The sequence below is a fragment of the Falco biarmicus genome, chromosome 1 (assembly GCF_023638135.1).
Source record: "Falco biarmicus isolate bFalBia1 chromosome 1, bFalBia1.pri, whole genome shotgun sequence".
NCBI lineage: Eukaryota > Metazoa > Chordata > Aves > Falconiformes > Falconidae > Falco > Falco biarmicus.
The window spans coordinates 17,439,501-17,452,687 of NC_079288.1; the positions used below are offsets into that span (position 1 = coordinate 17,439,501).

General features: G+C 44.1%; 1 protein-coding gene across 1 annotated transcript in view; it reads right to left on the bottom strand.

The window, feature by feature from the left end:
* MED13 (mediator complex subunit 13) overlaps nucleotides 1-7,649 on the bottom strand; it is a 59,697-nt gene extending 52,048 nt beyond the window's left edge. The window contains exons 1-2 of the mRNA XM_056352810.1: nucleotides 6,886-7,649; nucleotides 4,747-4,981 (exon numbers count right to left, since the gene is read on the bottom strand). Coding sequence (XP_056208785.1) covers nucleotides 4,747-4,981; nucleotides 6,886-6,951 — 301 coding nt within the window. The 5' untranslated portion in view covers nucleotides 6,952-7,649. The remainder of the gene's footprint in view (nucleotides 1-4,746; nucleotides 4,982-6,885) is intronic.
* Nucleotides 7,650-13,187: the final 5,538 nt, after the last annotated feature.

Sequence of the window (13,187 nt, forward strand, 5' to 3'; positions counted from 1 at the left end):
AAGTTTTATGCTTTCTCTACCCAGCAGAATATTTTGCTAAATATTTAAAATGTATGACCTTTTTGTAAGTTTGTGACTATGCCTGTTCATAAGGATAACAAGGTAACAGTTTTCCTTCAGTATTTGTTGAGTGCAAGTTGGGCTGGGCTGGGCTGCATAGCCACAAGAAAAGAAAAATCTGAAAAACTTTCTAGCTAAATGTTCCAATATCCTCCTCCACACTGTCTCCGAGTAATCCATATGCAGACATATTTTACTTATATTGTTAAATTTTACACTTAGTGCCTATGAAGTCATTGTTTCTACTTATACAGGTATATTATGCATGTGACCTTGTACATGCAACCAACATAATATGAGGCAAAATACTCATTTACTGTGAAAAAGTGTTTTCCACCTTACTCCACAGATATTTCACATGCATGTTGCTCTGGAGAAAAGGGAAAAAAGGAAAAAATTCAAACATCACCTTCAAGCTGGTACTCACACCAAATCACAGAAGTTTTACAAAGACCGCTTCAGTCATTTTTGCATAATGTTTATCAGCAGTTTTGCTTAAATGGACACAGCTCTAACATGGAGGACTGAAGAAATGCTAAAAGCGTCGATGCACCACGCAGCAAGGAACATCCATAACACCTTCTTTATTACATACACACGAACAGATATATCCCCCACAGACAAGTTACTTAAGCTCACTATACTAATATTGGGTGCAAAATTATTAAGGAGGTATGTTTGGGTTTTTTTGTAGGAGTTAAATGGTCTTAGGAAGCAAATGTTATTTTTTAAAAAATGCAAGCCACTAGCTGAACTATTTTCAAAGCTCACTTTGCCAACTACTTGCAACTGGCAGGCTTTTTTGCAGAACCCTCGGTATGATAACTGGCTCACACTCCAGTTTCCATTGTATTAAAAGTAATGAGACACTCAATGCTGACATCAGCACATATCAACCAATTCACAGATTTGTTTGGAGACAAGGATTTGGTCTATAATGCATATTTATCGAGAACTACACAACACAGAGAAGTCCTTGCTGCCATGACTGCTGCTGTTTTTACCATACTGTAACAACAGACAAGCATCAGTACAGATCTTGCTCCTCATTCTTTCAAGCTCTCCTACAAGCCCAGCAAGGAGCTAAGACTAGCATTATTTTCATACATTTATCTCCTGCAGAAGCATGAGGAAGACTGTTCCGCAAACAAAACCTGATTAACTTGATATATGACAGGTACAGTGAAAAGTCTTTAATTTTTAAAGTAAATTAACAAGACTTAATTGACTCCAGAACGAAAAGGACACATCTTATAGCTCACCATATAAAAGATGCAATTTGAAGGTCAAAGGCATATAAAAATGTTCCCCTATCCAAGGATTAATCAAATTGTAACCATTTCCTTGGGACTAAATCTTTACGTAATTCATACCTGACTGTTCTCAGGTTTGAGGTTATCTACTGCCAACGTAAAGAAAAACACAAACCAAATCAATCCAAGTGTATACAGGTAACCACTTTAAACCAGGAAAGAACATATCTGATAAAGTAACTGCTGATCAGACCAGTGAGACACCATTGCGTTCTGAAATTTGAAGAGATGTCCTACTTTAAGGTTTGAGTTGCAGGAATTACTATAATCAAGCCTCACTGTCACAACAAAAACATAACCTTTGAGGTTGTTAAGAGGATAAAATAACATTTCACTAACTTCTGTCTGCCTCTAGCTATGTTGGGAGTAGAAATAGACTTACAGGGTTTTTGGTATTGCATACCATAAGTAGCTTCCTAGGGAAGGAAAAGAAAAAAAATAATGATTGAGCAAAGTCAATATTACTGATCAATCAGCATCTCTGAACAAGTCTCCTTTTGACATGCCCCCAGGCAACAACAATCCCTGGCCATCAAGAAGACAGTTATCCAGCTCTTGATGCAAGAGTTCAGATATAGCCAGTAGCAGGCATTCAAACGTATCTCTAGGGCAAAGAATGAACTTCTAGAATGTACAGGCTGAAGAGAGAGAGGTATCATTTATTTTTTTCATCTGATAGGCATAGATGTACTCCCACAAAACTGTACATTCCCTTTTGAAGTGAGCTTGAGAAGGGGACAAGAGGATTCTTGAAGGCTGCCATATTTCAAATCCCTGAGGGTTGATAACCAAGATGTGTTCCAGAAACTGCGTGTTCATTGTTCACTGAAACTACAAGTCACCAAAAAAAGTCAAAAACTGTCAAAATACCAACCTCTCCTTAACAGGCATTGTCTCATACCAAAGGAAGCCAGAATCAAAAAGTTATTAATGTTGCTCTGGCACACTTCTAACTACAGCTCCTTTCAAGGCCCACTTGTATAACAGCAGCCTGTCCGTGGGCAATAAAGGACAGGCTCACAGCGACAGACTGCTCGTAGCTCCTCTCCTCCTCCCTCACCCCATCCTTCAGGACAACACTTCACCTACCAAGGAGAAAAGCTCTAAATGAGGCAGTACCTCAGCCTGCAGCAGCAAACAATTGCCAATCAATTTTGTAGGTAACAAGCCTCTGCTAAGAAGTCATTTATCTTTCCCATTGAAAAATGTAACAAGCAATCATTGGGAGAACTGGGCAATGTGAACTACTAGAAGAAATTGGCCACCAATGAAAAAAAAATCCATTAGGTCTATGACAAAGGTCAGATAACATTGTTTGGGTTCAGCCATAATTCTTTCTAATATAACACTCACATTAAGATTTTGTGAGCAGGAAAGAGAAAAAGTGCAGGTAGTCCTTAGCCACCTCCTCCACAACCCAGCTGATTAATATCTTTATCAACTTCTGGTCAGAAGAGCTAAGCAGACTAGCACACTAAGAGGTTATAATGTCTCCTTTTAATTAAAAGGAGACAAAAACATACCTGCAAGAACCAAGATGCCAGATACATCTACACACAGACATAGGTAACAGTTGCATGAGTGATAAGCATTTAGGTAGAAAAACAACTAACAGCAAGACACCCGAAAGAGCTCTACTGAAGCACGGACATCCACAGGTGACCTGAACAAAGAAAATACCCAAAACAACTGCAGAGACATGGCTGAGAGACTCTAATCCTCTCTCCCTCTCCCTTACACCCTAAGAGAAGTTAAGAGTTGGTAAGTACCTAGGATGATAACACACAAAAGTGCAATTCCATAAAAGCATAAGTGCATTCTGATCTGAAAGTTCAGCTGCAAGACACCACTGTTTTCAAAAGGTACCTCTATAGATTCAAGAGAGAATGCAAAGGAAGTTGCTCAAATAATTTTGATGGCCTGGTAGCGCAGAAATGCACTCTCCAAATGGCTTAACCTCTATTTCATCTTCCACTCAAAAAAAAAGTAACATATTTGTCTCAATGTAATCCCACCAGCCAATAGCATACAACATTCACATAGATAGTTTTGCACAAGCATTGATCCTCACTCAAGGCAAGCCCAGGCCAAAACCAGCATTTAGTCTAAGTTACATCGCAGTCTCACAATAGATGTTCCCTTCAGGTCAAGACTGAGGTTATTCATAGGGCAAAATAAGGAAGCCTTAAATGCACTAAAATATCAAGCAACCTACAATTTAACTGCCATTTAAGATGCAAAGTTTCTTGTTCCAGGACGGACAGGAATACAGTCAACATCCCAATCTTTGAAGTCAATTATTCAAAGAAATAAACATCATTTTAGTGCGTCAATTGTTTTCAGATAGTATTATTTTTGTGTGAAAATTCCACACATTATTGAATTGTTTCAAGTCAACTTCCTCAGTGGCACTTCAAACTCATATTTGTTCTTCAGCTTATCCACAAACACAGACAGCATTAACAATTTCTGGTTACCAGGTCACCAACCCTTGGTCTCATTTTACACTTCAGTAATCTGAATACTGTACATTATTTGCAAGGAAATTGGAGTAAGGTGACTTTTTTTCTTTTCTAGAATTAGTATAGTCTCACCGCTAGACTTACACAGTTTAAAAAACTAACTTCACTTTACTAAAGCAACTGGAAAGCCATCTACTTTGGGAATCGAGATCAACAAGTAAACGTTTTCAGAACAAGGTGTCAAATTTGAGGTACAACACTACTGAGAAATATAAATATTGTCAGTCCTTCAAAAGTCTAAGTCTGAAAGCAGGTACAGCAGGTTCAGAGCCCTGGGAAAGGGGCAGAGAGAAATCATAGAAATATGAGGTTTAGAGATTCTTGCACAAAAACAGCCAGCTAGTTTCAGATGCCTTCTTTTGATGGCTTCCCATCAATAATTTGGCTTCCAATCAAAACAGCTCCATACGGCTTAAGAATTGCCCAGATCTCTACAATTCCTATTGCATAATAAAAAGTGGTTTACTACTGAATTTGGAAGTTCTAATTGCCCAACAAAAGGAATCTTATCGAAACACATTTAAGACATCACTTATGAATCACAGGTACAGATTTCTTGTGAAGAAGCTGTCAAAAATATAGGCTTCAGTGGTGGTTTTTTTCCCCAAAGAAACAAACAGGGAGCAAAAATTCGTTTCCTGAAAATCTAGCAGTCCTAGACAACCTTAACACAGGCAGCAGCTGTTTGATCACTGTGCTGCCGTAATAATTTGGTGTAGTTTGTAGCAATAAATTTATCTTATCTATAGACGACAGTCCATCTAGCACGGATTTTCTAAGGGCTGGCAGAAGACAGCCCTGAGTAACAGCATCCTTTCACTGACCAAAAGAAGGTATTAATTTCTTCCTACCTGAGAGATCATGATGAATAAGGTCAGCAAAGTTGGGGTCATCACCCCACCAAAATATCCATAGCTCCCTGCGTCCAGGTCTCTGGTCTCGGCGCCAAACACTGAGTACATCCGCCTTCAGACAGCGACTGAAACTGCTCAAAATAGGGTCCTCTTCCGTGACCGGAAAGAGAATTGGGGCAGATGTTGGACCCTGCCATACGTATCGCTTCCATTTAATCCCAGTTAGATCAGCCTAAGGGAAGGAAAAGAACAACTGTCAGTCAGCAGGGTCGGTACACCCCCAACAGAAACATCCCGCTATAACAAGGTGATGGCACACGAAGAGGCGGGTGGAAGGAAAAAAAGATCAATCCAATAAAATTTAACAGAAAACATACTTGTAAGTTCTGTGTACCCCGTTCTAAAAAAATCTCCTTTAATAATGGCAGCAAACCAAGAGCTGTTCATTTTCATGGCAGCTTTAAGTCAGATTTGATTTAAAATTTAAAAAGTGAAAGACAACTGAATAATGTAATTATCTGCAGGCTGCAACTGTCCAATCTGCTGAACACTTGCCTTAGCAAAGAACGTTTTTCTTTTTGCTTACTTATGTATACACTACCTTTTCAATCCAAGATTACTCTTAAGGAAATAGGTAATATGGTAAATCAACTCAAGCATACATTCTTCCAGTCATCTACTACTTCAGAAAATTTCACAAGTTTCTCAATTGTAAAAAATTCTCTCTCTCTCTCTCTCACTCTCTCGGAAAGCCTCTCAAGTACACTTATTGGTACCAAGAGCTATCAGCCTTCTCATTTCTCACACTGTTTTTTAAGAATTTAAGCCCTAGTTTTATCATTAACTTACATATCAGACTCGTGTCCACATCGATTACAATCCACTAAATGCCCTAGTTAAACGACTGCTTTATGAAGAGTTAATACTCTATGTAATGGGAAAGAGACAATTGCTGGATTATCTACAATGCAATGCCACACCAAGTTTTAGTGCTAAGTTTTTTCACATGAGGACAGTCACCTGCAGGCACATAGGGGAGGCATCGCCCCGGGGGTTCTCCTACTACCCGGGAGAATGAGGTAGGCTGGCATTTGCCAAGAAGTCGCTATTTTGTTTTCTTCCCAATATGACAACACCGAGATTACTGCAACATCTAAGCCTAACATGGCAGCCTTCCTACCGTCAGGAGGAGAAGCAATTTAGATAAAAGGTACTCTTTGCAACAGTTGATGGTTTGGAAAGACTTTTAAGATTTAAAAATGCGCTACTAACATGGATCTGCAGGCCTGATGCAGGCTGCAGACACGTTCAGGCTGCCCAGATTCCCCCCCATCCAAAAATATGAGTACCATAGCTTGGCACAGGTTTTTACTTACAACAATCTCTAGAATAATAAATCGCAGGCAGTCAGCTAAGATTAGCTGATTTGCATTAAAAAGCAGATGAAACAGCTCAGCACAGCCTCCAAAAATTGTATCACAGTCCAGTCACATCACATTTACTTTGGGAGCTACCGAAATCAACAATTTGAACAATTTTGTACTCGAATTAAGAAAAGGCTACAAAATGGTGCACAACAAAACACAAGATAACACCACTTCACGGGGAGTGCATCACCAAAAGCAGACCTCCAGAATAAAAACAAGCAGTAGAAAGAAATCACTTCAAAAGCAAGGCAGAAGGGAGGTCTCGGCTCAGATTTGTCCGGGATGTCACGAGTGGGGAGCGAAAGGAGAAAGTTCCCGGAGATGCGGGGCTGAAAGGAGGAGGAGCAGCACATCTCCTTAGCTCCTGCGAGAAATTATCACGTTCAGCAGCAGAGATAGGAAGATAGAGAGAAAGGAGGAAAAGTTGCAGGCGAGGAAAGCGAAGGAAAAGGCGAGTGCAGGGAGGATACTACCCAGGAAGAAAGCGGAGGGAGGGGCAAGGCTAGACAGACAGCGATGGAGGGGGAACCAGAGGGGCATGGGAGAGTTGGCTGGCTCCAGGCAGGGCCTACTCTGAGGACTCATCCAACAGAAGCTATGCTAAAAATGGCTGCTTTGCTTCCACTACCCCTTCCTCCCCTCCCCCAAACCTCCTCTCTCTTTCACTCTGTGTCTGCCGTGCGTGTGTGTGCCGGTGGCCGACACTTACCAGGCAGAAGAGGTTGGAATGGCAATCCTCCAGGCTGGCCCCGTTCGGCACGAAGCAGGAACTCATCCTCACAGCCACAACCCACACGCCATTATCCCACAGCCTCCGACAAGAAAGAAAGAGACAGACAGAGAGAGAGAGAGAGGGAGAGAGAGAGACAGACACCGAGAGGGAAAGGGGGGAGGGGGGACTATGCACACGCACAAATAATAATACAATTAAATAAGGGATTTACACACAGACACACACGCACGCGAAATAGTTGTGGGATAAATAACCCGGGAGGAGAGTGGTATCGGAGAGGGGGGTAAAAAAAATATTAAAAAAATAAAGAAAAAATCTAGAGAAACTCGGAACGTTTTCTCTTCTTCTAGATATCAAAAGGGGGAGGGGGGGGTCAAGCCACTGTGGAAGGGGAGAACAGAAAGAGGGAGGTGGTAAGTAATCCAACGACGACGGGAGATTAAGATCAAAATCCTCCCTGTTCCTCTTGTCTTCTCATTCGCATAAGGAGGGGAGGGAGAGGAGGTAAGGTGAAGGGGTAATTGATCCAACAAGAGAATAAAAATGGGGTAATTAATCCAGGGGGGCTAGGGGTAAAAATCAGTTGACATCCCTCCTTCCTCTCTTCTCAGATGCCAAGCAAGAGAAGTAGGGGGAAAAAAATATAAATAATCCAGTGGGGGCAATTAATCCAGAAACCTCCCTCCTCTTCCTCCTGTTTCTTTAGTCATCAGACGAGAAAGGGGCAAATTGTGGAATGACTGGGAAGGATTGCTATGGGAGGAAGAAAAATCCAGGCTCGTCTCTTCGGAGTCCGAGGGCAACAGGGTGGGGGGGGGTGGGGTGGGGGGGTGGAGGCGGGGGGTCAGATTCTTCTCCCCTGCTCCAAAAATATTCCAAATAAATTAAAATTTAAAATCATAAAAACAAACTTTAAGGGCCAAAAGCAAGGCGAGTCGGAAGAATTCGTAAAGGCAGGACAAGAAAAATTTCCTGGGGTGTACCCCAAAAAAACATCTGCGGGGGCAGGGGAGGGGAGAAGGTATTCCTTGAGAGAGAAAGGCCGCAAAAGTCTCCTCAGCAGCCCAGCGGGGGATTAAATTCCCCTGTGGAAACCCCCCCTCCCCAAAACGGAATACTCTTCGCAGAGAGGGCGAAACCAAAATATCCTCCGCTGGGTAAAAATCCTTCCGTGGGGAATGGAGGGAGGGGGAGCGGGGTGGAAGGAGGAAATTGCGGGTGACCCTCGAAGTCTCTTCGGGGAAGGATGGAGGAGTCTCCCAGCAGCCGATCCCCAGTCTGTTCGGGGGAGGAGGAAGGGGTAAATCGCAGAGTCTCTTCGGGGAGGCTCGCCCCCCCCCCCCCCCCAGCTGTCCTCCGGGGCCGAGGGAGCCCCACAAAGTCCACACGGCTGGGTGGGTCTCTTCAGGGGAGCCCGGACCCCGCCAAGTTACCGCCGAGAGCCGGGGGCAGGGGGGGCTCCGGGGCACGGAGGGCCCCCTCCACCGCGCCAAACCCCGCAAGACCCCTGCGAGCGAGGGGGGGCGGCGGGGAGGGACCAGCCCAGCTGCGAGGCTAGTCCCTCAAAAAATAAAAGAGGGGGGTGGAAAAAAAAAACAAAAAACAACCACGGGGCGAAGAAAAAAAAGGGAGGAGAAAAATATAAAATGATAGTCTTCACACGGAGCGGTCTCCTGCGGGGGAAGAAGACCCGGCGGCGGGGCGGGAGCCCCCGCTCTCCTCAGGTGAGGGGTCTCCGGGAGGGCCGGCGGCTGCCGCGGGAAGGCTCCGCGCCGCCCCGCTGCGGCGTCCCCGCGGGGGCAGTGGGCGGAGGGCCCCCTCCCCGAGGTCTCCTCGGGAGGGCGGGGAGGCGGCGGCCGAGCCCCGGGCTCTCTTCAGCCGGAAGGGCCGCGGGGGAAGGGGTCGGAGCCCCACAATTCCCGTCCCCGCCGCCGCCGCCGCCGAGACAGAGAGACGCGGCGGCCGCTGCTGCTGCTGCTGGCGGAGTCGGTGCCCCGAAGCCCCCGCCGGCGGGTCTCCTCCTCGCTTCCCCTCAGCGGTGCCTCTGTCGGCGGCTGCCCGGCCGCGGCATCCTGGTCCGCCAGCTCCCCCTTAGCGCGTCTTCCCCATGTCGCGTCGCGGCCGGAGCGGGGAGGGAGAGGGGGGGATTCCTCTGCCGTTTAATTCCGAGCCCCTTTTTCTTTAATGGCGGCCACAGGGACGAGAGTCGGGGCCCCCCTGCCGCGCTCCCATTGGCCGCCGCGCCGTCACGTGGGGCCGCCCGGCGATGGCCGCCGCCGCCGCTGGGGGAAGGCGGGTGCAGCGGCGCCGCGCGGCCGCTAGGCGCGTGCACGGCGAGCGAGAGCCGCGCGCCTTCCTCGTTGGGAGGCCGCCATCTAGTGGCCGCCGTGCGCCGTGGCGCAGCGGGCTGCGCCGCAGGTTTGGGCGCAGCGCGGCAGCCACCGCCGGTTCGAGGCCCGCCTCCCCCCGCCAGGCCCGCGGGCCCCGCTGCTTCCCCGGGTGCCGGCGGCGCTCCCCCTCGCCCGCCACCGCGCAGCCCGGCTCTCGACTCCAGCCTCCGCCCCTTGGCAGAGGCTTCCCACGATCCGGGCTCAGTAACACCGCGCTGGTGCTTTGCACCGTGGAACAAATTCCATACCGAATCCTCGGAGCCTTTTTAAACAGACAGGCAAGTGTTGGAAGCGCTGGCATTAATATTTAATGGGAGCATTAATGCTTTCACTAGTCCCACGGACATCGTGTCTGCCGGAGCAGGACTGTATTCCAAAATTCCATTTTTCTTCATGCGCAGATCCGTAACGTGCTGTTTGTGAGGACGAAGTAGGTGGGTTCTCTGTTACTATATACACAGATTTGCAGAAGGACTTTGAGATTATTCAGAATTAAGATGCTACAGAAACAGGAAAAGCTATTTTTAAGAGATATTTGGGAATCATACACATCTTGCTAATCCTCACGTATTACAGATTTTCTGTGCAATAGTTGCATGTAGAATGTAAAATGTTTAAGTTAGTACGTACATCATTTTTTGACTGCAAAGTTCAAGTGAAAATACAAACCCATATAAAGTGCCTAAAGTAAAAGAAAGACCTGAATGTCTCAGCCAACATGACATTCACATTAAAATACGATACGTTCATGCAACAGCAGCACATTGCATCACAACTATGCAACATGATGATGTTTCAAAGGCCCTGCAAATTATTTCAGGACTCATGAACAAGACAAGCGGCAACCTTCTGCAAATGTCTTGATTGAGTGGGAGGAAAGAAGGACACTCTATAAATAAATTTATATGATAAGTCAAAAAAAAAAAAGTGAGGCTTTTTTTTTTTTCACCAAGAGAAACTTTGAAGATTTACTCACACTAAGACTATTTTTGTACATCAGTGTAGGCAAGCAAGATTCTTCTTTTTATCTAAATAGAACCAGAGTATTTTTAACACAGGAGATTCATTCCCTCACTGCTCATCGAAACGTGGCAGCTGGGGACGGAGCCGGGATGCGGGGGGAGGGCGTGTGGAACCAAACCCCTTTCCAAGTGGAACAGATGGTTTTCTCCGTGGTGACTACAGACGAGGACCACAGTGCGAAGAGGATTTGCTCTGCGGCAGCACTCAGAACCCGCTCCTCCACGCTGCCATGGATGCCGAGGGGCACGCGAAGGCCCTCCGAAGTTTCAGCGTGCCGCTTTGGTCGTTAAAGCGATTATCTCACTGCACACAGAGAAGTTATTAAGTCACACCTCCCAAAGGAGAAATCCAGTGCTTTGAAGGCAATAAAACAAAGCAACATTCAGCATTAGTACAAAAGATCCGGTATGGTTTTCCCTCTAAAAGCAAAAAGCATCCTTTGGTAAAACTGCAATTTTGTAGCGGGAACAGAAATCCGGTGCGATGACTTGGTGTGGGCTTGACGTGCAGCAAATACTGCATACTCTTGCATTTCCCCACGGATTTCGGCATGACACCAAATTTTCACTAGCTGAGAATCCACGTCTTTTGCCTGAAACAGCACAGCTCAACGTCTGGAAGAGAGGATTAATCTAGTGTCTAACACTGGTTTTGGCACTGATTCACTTCACAGTTTTGAGGAACTCAGCTTCTGTGTCTCAGTTTACTTATTTGTAAAATGCATTTTGAGATCTGGTTCGTTAGTACTTACACATTAGTCACAATAAATACTTACACAGCATCCCAGCACCATCATGCACAGAATATAATTTTTCCAGTAAACATAAATATAGGATAAAGAACTAATAAAATATTGACAAAAGAGGAAATAAAACTAACACATCGACTAGAGATTTTTTTAAGTAATTCCCTTCCTGCTTCAATCCTGAATTACAGAACCTACACGCTTTCCCAATTACATGTACAGCACTAAGTAACAGTAGGACACACAGGAGAGCAGTCACATCCATGTTTGGCAAATTTTGGACCCGAGACATTGCTTGCCCTTTGCATACTGTATGTGCTATTTGGGAAACAAAGCCTGTTTAAAAACTGGGGAGGAGGCAGACACAAAAAAAGCCAACACCACCACTGTGGAAAAAATGCTATTGAAAATATGCTTTCTATTTTTCAGATGGGTTCTTACACAGTTCTTATGTCTGCAACTTCCAGAAGTGCATTAAGCTGCATAATTAGCATCTGTCACATGTAGCCTTTTCCTTCCCTCTTCCTCTCCCTAGAGGGAAACTGTATGAAGAAATTTTAATATAAATTTTAGTATATATACTGTTCAGTGCATTCATTGCTAGGAAAGACACAGTCAAGTAAGTTTGTGCTTGATCTGAGGTTCATCTTATAATATAATATAAATATAATATAATATAAACTTCACCAGTTTAAAAAAATGCTGTTGATCCCATCTAAAAATTAACTAGTCTTTTGGAAAGACAACGGTAGCAGGGGTGGGGTTGAGATGGAACCGGGCAGTTAACGCTAGTCACTCGTCCTGGTATTACAAACTTCTACTCTCACACACATCGAAACATCTAGCCAAAAGTAGTAGGGGATGGACGGTGTTCCCCTTTAGTCAAAGCTATTTCTTCTGAAAGGAAAAAAAACCCATATTTTGAAAAACATCACAACAAAAAGTAGGGCTTCATATTGCTTCTTCATTCACGTTTAAAGATACTCCACTGTTGAATGTAAGAAGGTCAATGGACTAGAGCATCTCCTAGTGAATCTCTGCAGACAAACTTAAAAGAAGGTGCGACCTTTAAGAAGTAAAGACTAAAAAGAAAGATATATCACTTAAGAACAACAGCAACATGAAAAATAATCACATTATTTTGCCTTTGATTTCCATTCAGACTCTCTCCTCATTTTTTCCAAGTATTTATTTTCTACTTCATTAGTTCAAAGAAAATTGAGATTATAGGATTGAGCATATTGGCAACAACCTGAAGTATGAAGTGCAGACTGAATGCTTAAACTTCAGCTACAGAGGTGGTAATTACTGTAATTGGTCCATGTGAAGCAAAAATATCAAGTAGTATAGAGTTCAAACTCATGCCAGTCAGTCTCCAGTTGGCACCGACAGTTCTATCTGGAGGATACAGAGGTCTCAGCAGGACTTACTGTTGGCAACTGTTCAACAGTTCTCTTCTCCAAATGGTTTCAAAGGGATTTGGTTGGGAAGAAAGATAATTTTTAACAAATTAAACTACCTAAAAATGGCTAAATGCCCAGAGCCACCTAGTCTGCATTAGTCACTACTACCAAACCATTTTAAAAAGAAGATTAAAAATATAATTGCTGCAAAGAAATGCCTATCTGGCTTTAACAATATGATCAAATCCCTGCAAAGTTACCCAAATATGTACTGTACACCATACCACAAGTATATATATAAACATGTCCAGAGTAAAAGGTATAGCAGAATATTTACACAGTGTGTGTTTCTCAGAAAACAACTGGCTCAAGTTACTGGAATCCAAGTATTCCTGTAAGGACATGCCATATAGTTTCAAGATATTAGAAGACCACTTACTTTCTAATTAAAAATGACAATAGCAAAACCCCCATAGGAGATAAGATTAGGGGGACAGTTTATTTCCCGTTAGTATTTATCTTAAAGCATTTGTAAGGTGTCCATAATTGTGATGTAAAACATAATTTAGATTTGCACCAAGAGTTTTCACAAGAGACACTGCTCTGTGCCATATTGATGTTCAGCTGCTTTGTTTAGATTTTGCAAGAATGCTTTTTTCAAATGGTGAATATGTCATTTTTAGCAGAGGTCTCTAAAAGAAGATTTAATGCACAGCA